Source organism: Siniperca chuatsi, linkage group LG20 (assembly GCF_020085105.1).
Source record: "Siniperca chuatsi isolate FFG_IHB_CAS linkage group LG20, ASM2008510v1, whole genome shotgun sequence".
Lineage (NCBI taxonomy): Eukaryota > Metazoa > Chordata > Actinopteri > Centrarchiformes > Sinipercidae > Siniperca > Siniperca chuatsi.
Genome location: NC_058061.1, coordinates 8,327,616 through 8,344,819, shown reverse-complemented (window position 1 = coordinate 8,344,819; position 17,204 = coordinate 8,327,616). Strand labels below are relative to the sequence as shown.

The 17,204-nt window shown below is 40.3% G+C and overlaps 1 protein-coding gene across 1 annotated transcript; it reads right to left on the bottom strand.

Annotated features, from left to right (window-relative positions):
* Positions 1-1,189: 1,189 nt before the first annotated feature.
* Positions 1,190-16,673, bottom strand: msh2 (mutS homolog 2 (E. coli)). Its single transcript, XM_044178665.1, is given in 17 exon segments — positions 1,190-1,474; positions 3,069-3,244; positions 4,066-4,313; positions 4,402-4,606; positions 5,256-5,501; positions 5,812-5,909; positions 6,011-6,161; positions 8,429-8,552; positions 8,675-8,716; positions 8,718-8,785; positions 10,193-10,392; positions 11,473-11,606; positions 13,424-13,573; positions 14,446-14,592; positions 14,823-15,107; positions 15,978-16,126; positions 16,424-16,673. Coding segments are annotated over 17 exon segments (2,808 nt in total). The 5' UTR covers positions 16,632-16,673; the 3' UTR covers positions 1,190-1,297.
* Between the last annotated feature and the right edge of the window lie 531 nt (positions 16,674-17,204).

Genomic DNA, 17,204 nt, shown 5'->3' with positions numbered 1-17,204 from the left:
GCCCTGCCCTTTGTTTTCACAATTGAGAATGACTTCCGGATGGGAGCCGAAACGTCTTGATTCTGAAAACAGTGTCCAGATGACTACGACTGAAACCTTTTCTACGATAGAACACTCCTGGACGAATGAGGGACTACACCGTCTTATCCTGGTGACAGATTGTATTGAGACACGGTGAACCTATTGATGATTTATAATCTCAAAACTGACTTGCTGCTCCACCTGTTTGAATTGTTTTTCATACAGAGTAAACTTATTGGTGATCTTAACAGAACAAGTAAGTCTGATATATGCACAGTATTACTATTTTCAGTAGGCCCTCAACTTGCAATTATTTTTGTTAACAATTCATCATTGGGTCTATAAGATGTCAGAAATATCAGTAGTTACTGAAGCTGGCTAAATTATTTTAGCTGCCTAAATTGCAGACATCTGGTTTGCATTATACATTTGTCTACATTTTCTTGCAGTTCAAAACTTTTCCTGGCTACAATTATTTGTGTTTCTGTGCTGTACCAGTACAGTAGAAATGGTGCAATGGGGGTCACATCCTATGGACTTACACAACAGAAGTGTAAAGTAACTAAGTATAGTCCTGTATACAGGATGTGACAAAGTACACTTTAGGTTCTGGTACATTAGTTGAGTGGGAAGAGGTAAATATTGCACTTTGTATTCTACTGTATTTACAGTAGAATATAAAGTAGTGACTTTACAGAATACAATATTTACTGCAAAACAAGTTTACAAGTGTTCAAACCCACAGAACATGTCAGGCTGAATGTTTAAGGAAATCTAGAATATCTGCATTTGAATATCGCACTGTAGATACCAGAGTGGAAGTGACATTTTGGAATAAGCAGAAACTGAAAATACAGGACAGTGTTTACCTCTAAAATGAAAGAAATGCAAGGGTGAAATCCAGAGTTTAGCCTACACAATACAATATAAAGTGGACCAGCTACATTAAAACATTGTTTACACTTCTGTGCATTTTATAGTTTAATGCTAATACTTACATACTTTTACAATAACAACCTGCTTGCCTGCACGTAGGGTAAGGGAAAACCATTATTTCCTAAGGAATACAAAAGTTATTAACATGCAGCATTATGTTTGAAGTGTATTCATTATAAACAGAAGCTTCAGCTACAATAACTGGGTCAAAAAACCAAACTCAACACACATCCAGGAATTATTCTTTATTGAAAAAGTATACAACATAAGAGCTTTAGTGTGGTTGCCTACAGTACATGAACTACCTTTGATGGTCATGATGAGCACAGGAGTATAAAAATCAAGCTGTTTTTGCAGGAGCACAGCGTGCAAGGATCTCTGTGATGTACGTGTTATTTTTGACAACAAGTTCCTGCTTCATTCTCCTGAGCGCCGCCTTTACCTCTTCTTCACTCATGGTGGCAACAGAGAGTGACTTCGCTTTCTCCAGGAAGTCCTGGATCAGGTTTTCCCCCACCTGAAGGATAAGCAGTACATCAGTTTTACAATAAGCTCAAAAACTATTGCAGTTGTTGGGTAAAAATGTGTAACTCTAAAATGTCAACTTTTCAGTAACCCTGAAAAGAAGAAGAACTTTTTCAGCCTCATGAAAAGTGCATTTACATGTAAGTTTTAGAGATAATTTGAGGCACGTGTAGTCCTTCAACTGAAGTTGGCATCAGTTACAAAAAGTCTTTTGTCCAATGTTGTGAGATTATCATTACTGACATAGTACTACGTAAATTAACACTGTGACAGGGACAAATCTTCACAATGAGTACTTTTGATACTTGAGTCCATTTTACTGCTTGTAATGACTTCACGTTTACTTAAAGCCACGTTAATTTATTTTTTTGGTCACTTGGCAGCTGAAACAAGCTGGAAACACAACAGTGACATTATCAAGTTGCTGTGGTGAACTTGCTTGCAAAGTTTCCTATTTACACCTCCAGCAGATACAGAGCAACAAGTCCAATAAGCCCGGGTGAAAGAGCATGTTGGAAATTAATCGTAGGGTTGTTTGTTTTGATCGCTGAATGTCAAATTGTCTTTGAGGAACACACTGAACACAAAATTGCTCCCAATTTCCTCCATCTGAGTGACCCTGTTAACCCATTATCACCATTAAACATGACTGCTTGAAATTGTTAAAACATTAAATCTTGACCATGTGTACCCCACGTTTACCCTGTCAAAAATATTGATAGTGCAACATGAAAAAAGTTCATATTCATTTTGTCACTCACACTAATATTATTCTTTGTCTTACTACTTTGACTTACTTTGACATGGGGAATAATCATGCTCCAAATTTTGGAACTACGGTTCCCATAATGCTTTGGGAGATGTAAAAAGGAAGTATATTGTTGCCATAGAGTCAGTTAGTTAGATGTGGACTACACTTTGAACCACGTTTTTTTAGCCTATAGTTTGTTTACATTTTGGCAAATTGACACCACTAAAAGTATGCCGAATTAGCTATTTGCAATTCCTGTTCGCAGTGTACCCACTGATGTACAGACAACTATCACTGGATTACGTTGATACTGAAGAAAACTTAAAAACATGATGATTCTTAGGCAAGTTCTGGAGTTATAAGGAGCGTCTGGTTTTTATGGTTTCTAAGAGGATTTACAAATGTTTATTCACGATGGGACACTGGAGACAATGATATCCAAGAGACAAACTGAATCTAAAAATATGACACACGTCTGTGTGTTCAGATTTGACTGAGTTATGACTCTTACCTTAATTTCCTTTCACCTCACTGCAGTATCTTTGCCTCTCGTCTACCTCTACATCCTCCCTTCAACTCTCCCACGCCCCCTTGGGGAGGTGCGCCTCACAGTTTGAAAACCTCAGTTTTATAATTTTTTATAAACACTTATATCTGCTTACAACTACATTTTCAATTTATTAAATGCTTATAATGCTACATGGGGGTGGTGGTAAAGTAAAGCGTTATCGTTTCTTGTGTCTATTCTTTTTCCTCGACCTACTCATCAACCTTGCAGACAACATATGAGGTCACTGTGCATGACCATATAACTAAGTTGTGAATTACGCCCTACTTGTTTGTCTGTCCGTCGTCTCTTGGCCTCAGGCTCTTCCTCCTGCTCTGACTTCTCTCCTGCAGGTTCCTGGAACTCCTCCAGCTCCTCCGCCTTCTCCTTCGCCATGGCAACCACCGATGGCGGGAAGCAAGCCAACTCGGCAACGTGGATTCCAAAACTCTGGTCACACACACCTGAATACACAGTTAGGGCTGGGTCAGTTTGGAGAGTTTATGGCACTGACTGAATCACATTAATACTTACAAGAGTTCACTGATTTTTAAGCATTTTAAAAATCAGCTGCACACCAAGTCCAACTATTGCTGAAACTTGGACAAAATCATCCAGGTTTTTCTGCTTAGTTTCAGTTTTCTAGTTTTGCATCAGTTGACAAAAGGAATAATACATAATAATTTTAACAATAAAATAATTGTCCAAAGAAGTTATCCTTGAAGAAATAGTTAACCATCTTAAAGGAACAGTATTTTTACTTGGGTAGTAATCCATCCCTGCTCGTTTGTTTAATCTGTACAAAAAAAAAACGACATGTCAAGATGACAATTTATGGTTTTACAGGGGTTATGTACTCGATTATTTCTCCACTAGTTGGCTGGCAACCTCACTGTAAAGACAGGACTCCAGGAAGTAACTGCACCTGGCCAGGAAATAACCCCCCTGTAAACCCACAATTTTACATTTACACAGTGTTTTGTACGAATTAAACGAACAAGACACAACGTTTTAACTAGCGAGTTTAAGAGGTGCTGTTAGGTGGATTTTCTTACCCTTTGACAGAGCTAGGCTAGCTGTTTCACCCGTTACCAATCTTTGTACTAAGCTAAGAGTCAGCTGGCTGTAGCTTCATATTTCACAGACAGATATGAGAGTGGTATCAATCTTCTTATCCAACTATTGGAAAGAAAATGGTTCTTCCTTTGTATCAGTTTTTATCCTTGTTAGGGATTTTAAATGCAGAAAAGGCTGAATTAACGTGTGTAAAACAATGTGTGCTTACCTGGTTTGACTCTGTACAGCATCGTGAGTGTGTTGTGGGAGGTCAGGGCTGTGACATGCAGGTTGTGAACGGAGGGCTGCTGTGTTGCCAGCGCCGTCAGCTCGTGGAAGTGAGTGGCAAACAGACAGAAGCAGCCGATGTTGGAGGCGATGTGCTCGCTGATGGCCCAGGCCAGACCGAAGCCATCGTATGTGGACGTGCCTCTGCCGAGCTCGTCGATTATGATGAGCGAGTTCCCCGTGGCCGAGCTGGAGGGGCAGTACGGATAATGAGAAAAGGCTTGTGTATCACCTTTGTTTAGTGAAGCAGTAAACACGCTTGTGTGTCTGTTCTTACCGTAGAATGGCAGCTGTCTCCAGCATCTCCGACATAAAAGTGGACACTCCTTTGACCTGGCTGTCTCCTGCTCCCACCCTGGCCAGGACGCTGTCAATCACGCTAAGCTCCGCCTTCTCGCATGGCACAAAGCAGCCGATCTGAGCCATCAGCGCGATCACACCCACCTGCCGGATAAACGTCGACTTGCCGCCCATATTTGGTCCTGCAGACAAGAAGAGAGGAGAGTTGTAGAAAGTGTTCCATGTGTGATGGTGAGGTACAATATGTACCTACAGATACAGAAGAAATAAAGTTTTTAAAACAGTTTACAGTGAAAGTTTAAAGCTTCCCTTCAATTTACCTGTTAAAAGATTATCTCTGTTTACTTCAATGTGGGTCTTATTTGTGTAGTTTTTGGCATCATTTCATGTTATCATTCAGATATCAGCAATTACTTTGTGCGGCCAATTAGTTCCAAAAAAGGAACTAAACTCAAGAATTAGATTACAAACTAAAAGTCCCTTTTGCGCATTCCTGTTTGTGTTTCCACTGCATCTGAAGAACCATGAGGATTAGGCAGATTACAACGTTGACCGATTTAAAACTGACTGCTGTGATTAAAAGCCAATTTTCACAGACAAATTTTGGCACTTCTTGGTCCCCTGAGATGAAAACGCCCTATTGATGAGTATAATGTTATTATTACCAACAGGAATAATGGCCAGAACTTTAAAAATAAGACCAAACTTGTAATAAACCGGAATTATTCTTTAGTCCCATATTTTCGCTCTTTTTAGTGTTGACATTTTTATCATAATAATTGCACTGAAACTGTGGATACTGCACTGAGGAACTGAGACATCTCTTTACACCTGTTATAATATAGAAGCTCTTCTCTCCCTGGATGAAGGTGATGTCGTTGGGTATGAAGGCGGTGTCTGCGTCCGTCTCCATGCAGGGATGTCTGGCCTGCTGCAGCTCCATACGCCTGCAGTCGTCCGCCAACAGCTGGGGCCGAACATACGGCACAGGAGCAGAGACGGACGCCACGGCAAAACTCACCACTGCATCCAGCTGCGCTATCACGTCGCTTAGCGTCTGGAGGGGATCCACGTAACCTGGTAAATCAAAGAGTTCAACACTCGAAATGAGTTATCACAGAGATGGGAAACTGCAGCATGTGCAGGCACCAAAAAGATTGATATTTGATTACAGAATGCCATCTGACCACCATCTCACTAATTCTTCGAGTCTTATTTAAAAGTTCAAAGCACTGTACAGTTTACTGACCTTGTGAATGAAATCAATTATTAAATGTCAATATAGGACAATTTCCATGTAATTAAGAGATCATCATTTTTCTTTTATCTGTCAAATCAATGCCATGCTGATGAGACACAGTAAACAGCATGTGATGAGATTCCTCACCTGAGGCGATGTTGATGATCTCTTTGACGATGGCATTCTGGGCCTCCTCATACTCCTCCCTGTTCTTGGTGTACTCCTCGTTTAGAGAGCTCAGCTTACTGTAGACATGTGAAAATGCACATGAACAAGAAAACATCAGCTGACAGGAAGAGCAGGGTTATCTGAGGCTGACAGTTGTGTGACACATAGTGAGATGGACCTGTTTGTGAAGCGCACGCCGTTCTTCTGAACATCCAGCGTGGTGAATTTTTTGTTGTTCCTCAGACTTTTCTCCTCCTTGCAGGTGACTCTCAGGTAAAAACCGAGCATGGCATTTGACTCCAGCTTCACCGTCTTACCAGCATCCAGCCCTGAAACACAAACTTACTACGATGAGCTCAAACAACATCCAAGTATAAAAAACAAATATTTGTCAACTCCATTCAAATCCATTTTCTGTCATTTAACTGGGTCGAGGTCGGTGTAGCAGACGTTCCTCTCCCCAACCACACCCTCCAGCTCCTCATGGGGGATCCCAGGTAATCTTAGGCCAGATGGGATAAACAATCCCTCCGGCATGTTCAGGGTCTACCCCGGGGTCTCCTCCCAGTTGAAAGTGCCCGGAAAACCTCCACAGGAAGGCCTCCTGGAGGCATCTAATCAGATGCCCAAACCATCTCAACTGACTTCTTACAACTACAGGAAGTAGTTGTAAGAAGTCAGCAGCAGCAGTTCTACTCTTGGATCTCCAGGCTCTTCACTCTGTTCCTAAGACTGCGAAGGAAACTCACTTGGCTGCTTGTATTCATGATCTCATTCTTTAGGTCATTGCCCAAAGCTCATGATTATAGGTCAGAAGGCAAACATGAAGATTTCATTTTACTAGTTGATCAAAGTTTCAACCCTCACCCCACCTGTGGTCATAAGCAATATTTATAAACTAAATTGAAATAATAGTGATGTAATAATGCCACCTGATTCTAAAACTAACTATCTTTGTTTTCATTTAGATCAAATACTAAATATTAGTATGGAAAGAAGAAGAATTTCTGGTATAATGGCAATGAAGCCTACACACACAGCCGGCACACAGTACCTTACATGCACCTTCTCAAAAATTCACCTACACATCACAGCTGAGTTGACTACAGAGATACCAGGTAGACACCACAAACTGCCACTGATTGGTCAGCTTTAACTGCTCTGTTCTTTCTCCTACACGTTTCCAATGCATGTGGAATTGTCAAACATGTAGCAAAGCCATTTCCACTACAAACCTTTTGCTTGCAGCGATCATTGCTCTCTGTCACAAACACAATTATTTCAGCTGTTAATAATTGAGGGCATAATTACTCTCCAATTCAGAGAAGGCAAACTTTTTCGTCATTGCGCTATATCAGATGTAAATGAAAGAATGTCAACACTGTACTTTGGAGAATATAATAAGGCCTGATAACAACTGACACATCTGTTTAGTGTAACGATGGTGTTATTAACTGGTGAAATCTGACGAACTATAAATATTTTTCTTGCATTTTTTTCTTCTTATACTAAAGCATACATATCTGCTCTGTAAATCACTTGTCCTGTGCTCGATCTCCTTTGGGAAAAAATCTGAAACCAAAAGGGAGAAATGTATATTTTATACCTTTTGGTTTCATGATGGTGCCCCCTAGTTTTGCATTAATTAAAATGTGTATCTGTCTACATAGATGGAGACCTTATTTTCGACCTTTTTTTGTATTTAACTTACAAACATCAACACACGTCTTGTCCTGCACCTTAGCCTGTTAATTGAGCGACCAAACAAACATTCACTGGGGCAAAGTAAACTGCTAACGTCAGTTTGAAGGTTAGATAGCTAATTAGCTGCTCAGCTGCAGCACATTAAACAGCATGTAAACATACCTGCAAGTGTCACTTTGGTCCGGTTAGATGCTGGTGTGGTCCTTACTCTTCAATACTACTAACAACACCATGACATGTAGACTACAGGGCAGGTTTGTTTATTTTGTCTCTTGTTCCTTACAGTGTAACATGGACACTCTGGCAGCCTGCCAGATGCTGTCAATCAAACACAGACCCTCCAGCTGGCTGAGAGGAAAAGGAGCATTTCTGATATTTCCCCCAAGATCTTTTTTCCTTCCTTTTATTAAAAAAAAAGACATTTAAAAAACATGTTGACTGATTATGACCAAATTATTTTTTACTACAAAAAAGGGATAGCTAAATGTGATTTCAGTTGGACTTTAATTTCATCATGTAAAAAGCATTAATAATGTGGCCAATTTTCCTTATATTGACTTTCAGAGAATTTGTATCGTGATGATATGATATAATCTCAGTCTTTCATTTGGAGGGATCTGAAGAATTTACCACATTCAAAAAAAGTTTATAGCACATGATGATTGCGTGGTGGAATCGATTTGCTTCACATATTTAAAACTCATCAACAGATGCATGCGTACAGTCTTAAAATACAGTATCAAACTTCTTTGCAAGGAACAGGTCTATCTATCTCTTAGTAATAGATAATCTATAGGTCTTGTGGCTGTTATATTTGTGTGTGTGTGTGTGTGTGTGTGTGTGTGTGTGTGTGTGTGTGTGTGTGTGTGTGTGTGTGTGTGTATATAATCACCTAGTTCTCTGGCTGCACTGTTCAGCACTGCCTGCATGCTCTTTTCCAGCATGTCCATCTTTTCTCTCAGCTCACTCAACACTGGATCAAACGACGCCTTCACAAGGAACTCATGGTGGTCAATCTAGATGTAACACGCAAGAAAAGATACATGTAAACAACATGTAGAACTGATAATGTGCAAACATAATACACAGAAAAACATTCTTACATTATACATGTGTACAGAAATACTAAAGAAAAGACCTGGTTCATGTCCAGAGTCGTTTCAATCATCTCCTGGTATTTAACAAAAGTCGGTCTGCAGGTCTCTGAGAGGAGACAGGAACACCGCCTCCAACAGAACCTGGTAGCTACCTACAACACACACACACACACACACACACCAGAAATCAAAATAGGTAGTATGCACAGACGATGAAATAATGCAGGCCATTAATGCATATAAATCAAGTTGCCAGTTTACACCAGTACACCACCAGCCTTCTTTCAAATTGAAATATTAATATAAAATAAGTCCTATGTGACATGACTACAGTGTGTGCAGTGTAAATCAGGCAGAACAGCATCTTTAGCATCACTGTTCAACTGAGCATTTACAACAGGCAAAACAAGTACTTCCAGTCTTTATGCTAAACTAAGATAAGCTAATAGCCTCTTGGCTCTAGCTCCATAATCAGCATACAGCTGTGAGAGTGTATGAATCTTCTCATCCAACTCTCGGCAGGACAGCAAAGAAGCATAAATGTCGACCTGTTTCTTTAAAAAGTCTCACTGATCACTATAAAAATCACTGCTAAGTTTTTCAAATGACTTGGCATGATGGATGGTACAAGGCGTGCTGATTCTAGCATCTCTTAAATGGATGTCTTCTTAAGCTTTTGACACAAAAAACTACCAGGTATCAGTGATCTTGTGGGTTATCTTGACAATCAGGGGGTCGAAAAGAGAACGGTAACACGAGACATGCCATAACTAGAAAAATCATATCTGAACAATGGCGTGCTAAATGTCACCTTAGAACTCGTTACTAATTGGATACGAAGGGGCTACAAAAGCTGGAAACCATGTCAGGTGACATTGTTTTCAGCAAAGAACAAGAAAGTGTGTCTCTAGTGGGCTCAGGAACAAAGCCGGACTGTTAACAGATAAATCCAGGTTTCTTTTGCATCATGTCGACAGAAGGATTAGATTTAGGTCCTAGGCAACATCCAGTCCATGGAGCCATACAAGTATCAGCGGTGAAGGCTGGTGGTGGTAGTGTGATGTATGGGGGAATGTTTTCTGGCACACATTGAGGCCGGTGGTACCCGCTGAAAAATGCCTGAACAGCGCACATATCTTAACATCATACTACTGACCAAGTTCAACCTGTCATGGCTCCAGCTTATCTACACTTGGATAGACATATCTAGCATGATAATACAACATGTCACCAGGAACTTATTGTCACCAAACGATTACAGGGACACAATCACAAGACTCGCAACCCTATCAAGCATCTTTGGGCTCAGGTGCAAAGAGCTGTTTGCAAGAAGAATAAGTAGTGGTCAAATTTGCAGCAACTGTAGAATGCAATCGTTTCTGCAGGGCACAATTTTCCTGCACAACAGATCCAGCATCTTGTAGAACCAATACCCAGATGAATGAATGCTGTAAAGGCCAAAGGAGGAGCAATACACCACCACAAAAGTGTACCTAATAAACTGGCACATCAGTGTACAGTACATATACACAGTGTATCAGCTGCAGCTTTGTGTGTACCTGAGTATCTCTCCAAGGATGTGATGAGGGCAGGGATGTGGGTCACAGCCTGGAAGACACGGTAGCAGTCCTGCAGCGTCGCAGTGTGACGGTGGAACTTCTTGGCCAGACGGTGAAGATCAGGAAACCGCCGCAGTAAGTCCTCCTGACAGGTCTGCCTAAGCTCAGAGTCACACACAAAGCTCTCCACCAGGTCCAGCCTACACACACACACACACACACACACACACACACACACACACACACACCTCAAAATTTGTCCTAGTGCAATGAATGTAAATAGCAGATTTCATGGCAAACCACTCTGGACAATAGTGCTTTTACCTACATCTACTACAATTTAATCAAGCAAAACAATAAAACACACTTCATTAATTAGAGTACAAAGTTATTTCAAAGAACAATGTAGAAATCAGGGAAGATCAAGTTTTTTGGTCCGATCCGAGTCCTTTAATAGTGGGTACCTGCCGATACCAAGTTTAATCTAATACTTACATTTACCTAAATGTTGATTAAATATGTATCGGACACACTGAAATACAGCTAAAATCTGACACCTTATTTTTCCAGACTTGATCCAAATACTGGATTCCTGGATTAAAAATTATTAAGTTTATAAGCTTAAATTATTGATCTGATATGAATGAAAGTTTAACTGGCAGAATGCGACTCCTGAAACTGACGTGATGCAATCAGCTAGAAAGAAGATGTGTCACTGTGTTGGAACTACAGAAACACAGTAATAGTTACAGTGGAGGGTCTTCCCTCAAAAATTAGCTTTTGGCTTAGTACATACACCAGCTACAGACAGCATGTTAACCAGACAACAGATAAGTTTAATTTAGGCCTTCCATCAAGTTACTTAAGGAACGTTAATTAGGGGCAGCTGATATGACCTGCCGCTGGCGACGTTTGTCATTTTAACCGACAAAAGTGATGCCTATAAATGAGAAGATGCTACCTGAATTTTTGTGCACTGCTCTCTGCTGGTAAAAGAGGAGAGATATCAGCTTTGTTAGTGTAGAAGTTTAGGGACTTCAGAGCAACCCACACACTAATTTGCACTCGCATATGCAGTGAAATGCTGCGGTGTAGTATAGAGCCCGGCTGTGGTTAAGGATGCTGCAACAGGATGAGTTGGACAAAGAGTAGAGTTCAAGAAAGAAATAACTGAAATTTGATCGGCTTCATTTTAGCCAATACGATCAATTAAAATATACCTCGAGACATCTCTAATAGAAGTATTTGATCTCATCAGTTTATTCCCATCATTGTATTACCTCTCCTCTATTTTTGTTTTGTCCATGAGTGGTTGTTTGATCCATTGGTTGACCAGCCGCTGTCCCTGTGGTGTACGGCACTTGTTCAACAGACCGGCCAATGAATGAGCTCCACTGGTGTCGTCAGGTGATCCCTGAACGATACAATTGAAATAGCTTGTTTCAAAGCCTGTAAAATGTTATGATAAATGTCTCATATGGCTTCTTTAACACATACTTCTGCTGATCCCTAAGAACAAAAAACAACATAATACATTTTTATCATTATCATTAGCGTATACAACGCATCTACAAATCTACAAAAGACATCCCATGACATCCACACCCAAATGTGTCCGCAGCTGCAAAAGAAGAGGTTCAGTCTCAAGCTATAACATTGCAGAAACTATTCTGTTTCAACAACTCTTACAGGACCAATTACTGTTACAAAAACAGGTCACAAATAATTGTGACGGACGTAGCCTGCCGGGGTATTGCAACATATCATACCTTTAGACAGCAATGTTTACCTTGTTTCATTCTTAAATGTGTTCCTTTTCCCTGACTTACTGACAGAGTTAAAAGATAAGGCTGGATGTTATTTTAGCTTTTGTTATTAAAGGAATAGTTTGACATTTTGGGAAATACGCTTATTCTCTTGCCTGTTGAGAGTTAGATAAGAAGATCGATACCACTCTCATGTCTGTGCTGTATATATGAAGCTAGAGCCGGTAGGCAATTCCCTTAGCTTATAATAAAGACTGGAAATGGGGCCACTACACCTAGCCAAGAAATGGACACACATAACCCCCTATAAAACCAAAAATGGTCATTTTTACACTTCTGTGTTTCTGCAGATTAAACAAACAAGATATAAAGTGTTAATTAGTGAGCTTTAAAAAGGTGTTGGTAGGCAGATTTTATTACATTCAATGAGAGCCAGACTAGCTGTTGTTTCCAGTCCTTATGCTATGCTAAGCTAAGCTAAGCTAAACAGCTGTTGGCAGTAGCTTCATATTGAATGGACAGATAAGAGAATGACATTTGAAAAACTTAACAGCAGTGAGTTATTTGCTTTCTTGCCGAGTGATAGATGAAAAGACTGATACCACTCTCTCCTGTCTGTACTGTAAACATGAAGTTAGTTCTAGCTCCATAATAGAGTTTCGAAGTGGAATGGGCCATAGGTCCCATATGTGTTTCACCCCACTCTGTATTCCCATTAAAACATTTTTCTTTAAATGTTATCCACAATTGTTATTTCAAAATTGATCCAGAATTGAAAAGCAAATTGATTGAAGCTGCAGAATGTCTTTAGTAGTTTTCTCAACTTTCTCACAGCTTCCGCCCACCGTTAGCCACACGTGTAACAGAATTTTAAACTCTGATTGTATGTTTCTTGCCAAAATCCAGATCAGAAGTCATAATATACTTCTATCTCAAAGTTTTTATGTACACAAGCTTGTAACTTCGACTTTTTAAAATCAAAGAACCAGATATTTTCTAACGCAGTTCATCTTTTGTACTGATTTAACTGGCAGGGTTTTATGCCCATCCAAGCCAGAGGTGCCTCAACTGTGAGTCACATAGCATTGTCTATGGGTGAAAATAACTTTTTTTTTTTTTAACTTTTTAACTGTATTAGCATACAGACATCAGAGTGGTGTTGTTCTTTTCATCCAACTCAAGAAATTTCTCAAAATTGGAACTATTCCTTTAACAAGTGTCATTGATCACTGCTGTTTTTCAAATGTCATTTTTTTATGTTTTGAGCACAACATGTGGAATTCCTTTCACCTCCATTGTATTGGCGTGGTTGCAAAAATCTCAGAGATAGATATCTAAAAACCTGGACAAACCAAACTACATGCATGGCTAGACACCTCTAGGGTTAAGAAATAGAAAGGAACCTTTAGTTTTTTCAAACCACTATGGTTACGGGGGCTCCTATGACCTGGTTCCTGTCACTGACCTGGAAGAGGTTAAGAGCCCTCACGGCAGCATTGTCCAGCCTCATGTACTGACCCAGGTCCAGAGTGGTCAGACTGAAGGAGTTGAAGTTGGACTCATCAGACAGCAATTCAAGGAAACGCACCACTGCAGCCAGGCACGACATAGCCACCTGTGAATGAAACCACAAGCTGAGATTCTAGTCAAACATTTCATATATTGAACTTTTCAACTATTTAACGATTATTCTGATATTGTATATGCAGACGGTGGGAGTGCATAATAAAGCTAACTTCCAATCAGGCCTTTATACTTTATATTTCAAGATGTAGTTGACAATACACATTTTTGGACAATTTCATCACCTTTACTGTTTACTATTTAACAGGAAATCTAACTGGTTACCAAGCAGCTTTTTATTTTGCCATAAAAATCAGACAATGAATAAGCAAACGCAGATGCTGGGAAAGATATGACTTTGACTGATTGTTGCATGAAAAAGATCATTAGTCAGGCAAAGGAAAGCCGAAAGACTTTTCTAGTTAATCCACACCTCCTACTGCATTAACATATAATAATGACATAAATAATAAAAATAAAGTCACAAATGACAAAAGTAAAATGGAGGATTGCAGGTGCCAAGTCACATGAGTATTATCTTATCTTCTTACATTTTCCACACTGGATATTTATAGTTACATTTGTAATATGTACAAACGTTTCATATGTTCCACGGACTTTTGTAATATGGATATGAGGAATCTGGTTGTCCTGTTCACTGTCACAATATATACATGTAAAAGAGTTGTCAGGTTTATCTGATTTCTAACTTTTAGAAAATTTGAAATAAATGTCTTATTTTGCTACACTTACAGGGAATTTATAAGATCATATTCCCTCTTTGGAAAAGAGATCAATATCGTTATTGGGTTGTCCTTGATGTTATCATGCATGACAGAATCTCAGTTGATATAAGTGGAATTGTTGGGTTTCTTACTCAAGTGAATCAGTCTTAAGTGTCAGGGAGCTCTTTCTTTTGTTCACCTGTTTGTCCAGCTCAGGTAGCGTGTTGCTCGCCACAGTCTCTCCTCTCTTGGCCCTCAGCAGCCTGTTGAGATCCTGGACCATGTCCTTGCTACTAAATTCTGCTCTCTTCCTGTCAGAGACCAGTACGCCACCACGCTGTACCACCTACACACAATAATAACAATGTCTTCACACCATAATCGCACGATGTATTCACACCATACCTCTGCCTATCCTGTTGGTGGGCATTCAGACTGAAAATAGCTGTGTTAAAAAATGCAAGGGGCTGCATTGGTGGAGGTGTATTTGAACATACAGTGGCAGTTATTAAATTTCTTTCAGATGGAGCACAGATGTTTTGCTGTTATCTTGTCATAACCCTGCCCACCACATACCTCTCGTAGTTTATTGCCGTCTGTGTTGCCTTCACCCTGGGCTAAGAGACACTCTTTGGGGCTGATTTGGACAAGCAGGGACTCCAGGTTGGAGAAGATCTCGTTGTCTGGAAACTCACACACTCCCATCGTCCTCTGGGCTGCATCAACATAGCCGACCCCGACCACGCGCTGTCCGTCAGCTCCTGTACCAAACCGCACGGCTACAACTCCTGCACAACCCTCCGCTCCGGTTCCACCACCAAACAGAATCTCCTCAAACTGAGTCAAGTTTCCGGGAGACGCCTGACAGTGGAGGAAATGGGCAAGATGGATGACAAACAAAAAGACAGAGACTGTAACCCTTTAAGCAGCTGTCTGCTGCAGATGAAAACGACACAATGAGAGCAGTGAGTGTGAACCAAAACAGTAAAGTTGTTCACCGGACAGCTAAACAATGAGCTGAACTTGCTATAAAGCCCACGTAAAGTTGAGGGGAGCTTCAGATTCAGGTGATAATTCTCTGTAGCTTCATCACTATGAGTGACCGCATCACATCATCTCATTGCCTCCACATCGACCTTGTTATTAGAAAAGTACTGATTATAGGCATTTCAGCAGGGACAGTTTACCAGCTTCTCAAATGCCAGGATTTTATGCATTTCTTTGTTATATATGATAGTAAACTGAATATGTTTGGGTTTTGAACTGTTGGTCTGATAAAACAAGCATTGTTAAGATTTCACCTTGGGCCTTGGGTTAATGTTACGTGTTTTATATGTCTTTCAACATCTTGGGACCATGTTGAACTTTTAATATGCAACCCCTTGGATTGGTATGTTTTTCTAGATCCATACATAAATGAAATCAATTCAAAATCTGTTGACTTTTGCATATATTTGCCATACTGCGATACGTCAACCCAGCTCTAGGTAATATGCATATCGAAAGTATGGACTAGATCCATCCAATATCCATTTTCAAGTGCTGATTAAAGAATGCAACATAGAAGCACAATATCCAATACAGAGCATCTACAAAGAATACAATTCATAATGGAGGATTGGCACAATGAAATTAGGATAGCAACAGAGCTCATCTACATTTTAAAAAGGTAGATGGGTCTTTAAAACAAACAGAAACCACACTGACACTCCTCGATAATCAACACAATACCTTGTACTCGATCTTCCACTCGTGCTCCTTGCTGCTCTTGCTGTGGTTCTTGTACACTTCTACTCTGTACTGCCTCACCAGCAGCAAGTCTTTCACAAAGGCCTCAAAGTTCAGCTTGCTAAGGACCACACTCTCCAGCTTGCGACTCCCTGTAGACCAACACGTTCACATTCATATTAGAAACAACCTGTGCGCATTAGCTGCATTCCTGCTTGGCATACTTTTCCTGCAAAGCTCCCCTTGAAGCTTTGCAGGAAAAGTATGCCAAGCAGGAATGCAGCTAATGGATGCATTTGTAGCTAGTTTAGCTTGCGGCTACATCAGCCTCTGAGTAAATGAATCAACAACACGCAACTGAATTAGTTTGCTAAATAGTAAACAGCCTGCCACCAGTTTGCAAGCTTCAGCTAGCTACGTGGTTAGCTAGGCTATAGAGGATAGGTTACCTGAGCCTAAATATTTGATGACCCCATTCGTCTTGAAAACTTCCCTAGCCGCGAATATGGCGTCTTTTCCGTGAACAGTGTAGTAGTCGTTACGGTCGAATATCCTGAAAGTAGTGTCCGGTTTCTCCGGCATTGAGAAAATGAAGTTTAGAAAGCCGTGCTCGGCTGCACTGTCCATAGACAGGTTCTGTTTCGGTTGCACCGCCATGCTGGAATCTCCCGCCACCGCTGTGCCCAAACAGGAAACTACGTTGTTGTTCTTCTTCTTCTTTAGTGTTTATTGGCGGTTGGCAAACCAACTTAGAGCTGCATTACCGTCACGAACTGGACTGGAGTGTGGAACAAGAGCTTATGCATACACAAAAACAAACACTAAACTCTAGATTAATTTAGGTAAATCAGTTTCTTTTAAAAACTTGTAGTCACAGTATATCTTGCCTGCTTCCTTTCCCAAGAGACCTGGCAATGAAAGGTCATGCTGTTTTGCCTTCCTTAGTGACTGAAGAAGGTGATTTCTCTTGATATTGTATTTTCTACAATGAAGTAGTTCATGTTCTGGTTGGCTACAGTGTGTGCATTTTGAGGGGTGCTTGCCTATTTTATATAATGTATGGATGAGACATGTATGACCTATTCTCAGACGAGTGATGATATTTTCTTCCCTTCGTTTCCAGCCCACCATCCTTCCAGTACCAACATGTCTTTGTATATTATATAATGATACCTTCCAGTTTCATTATCATCCCAATATTCCTGCCATACTGATTGTGCATATGTCCTA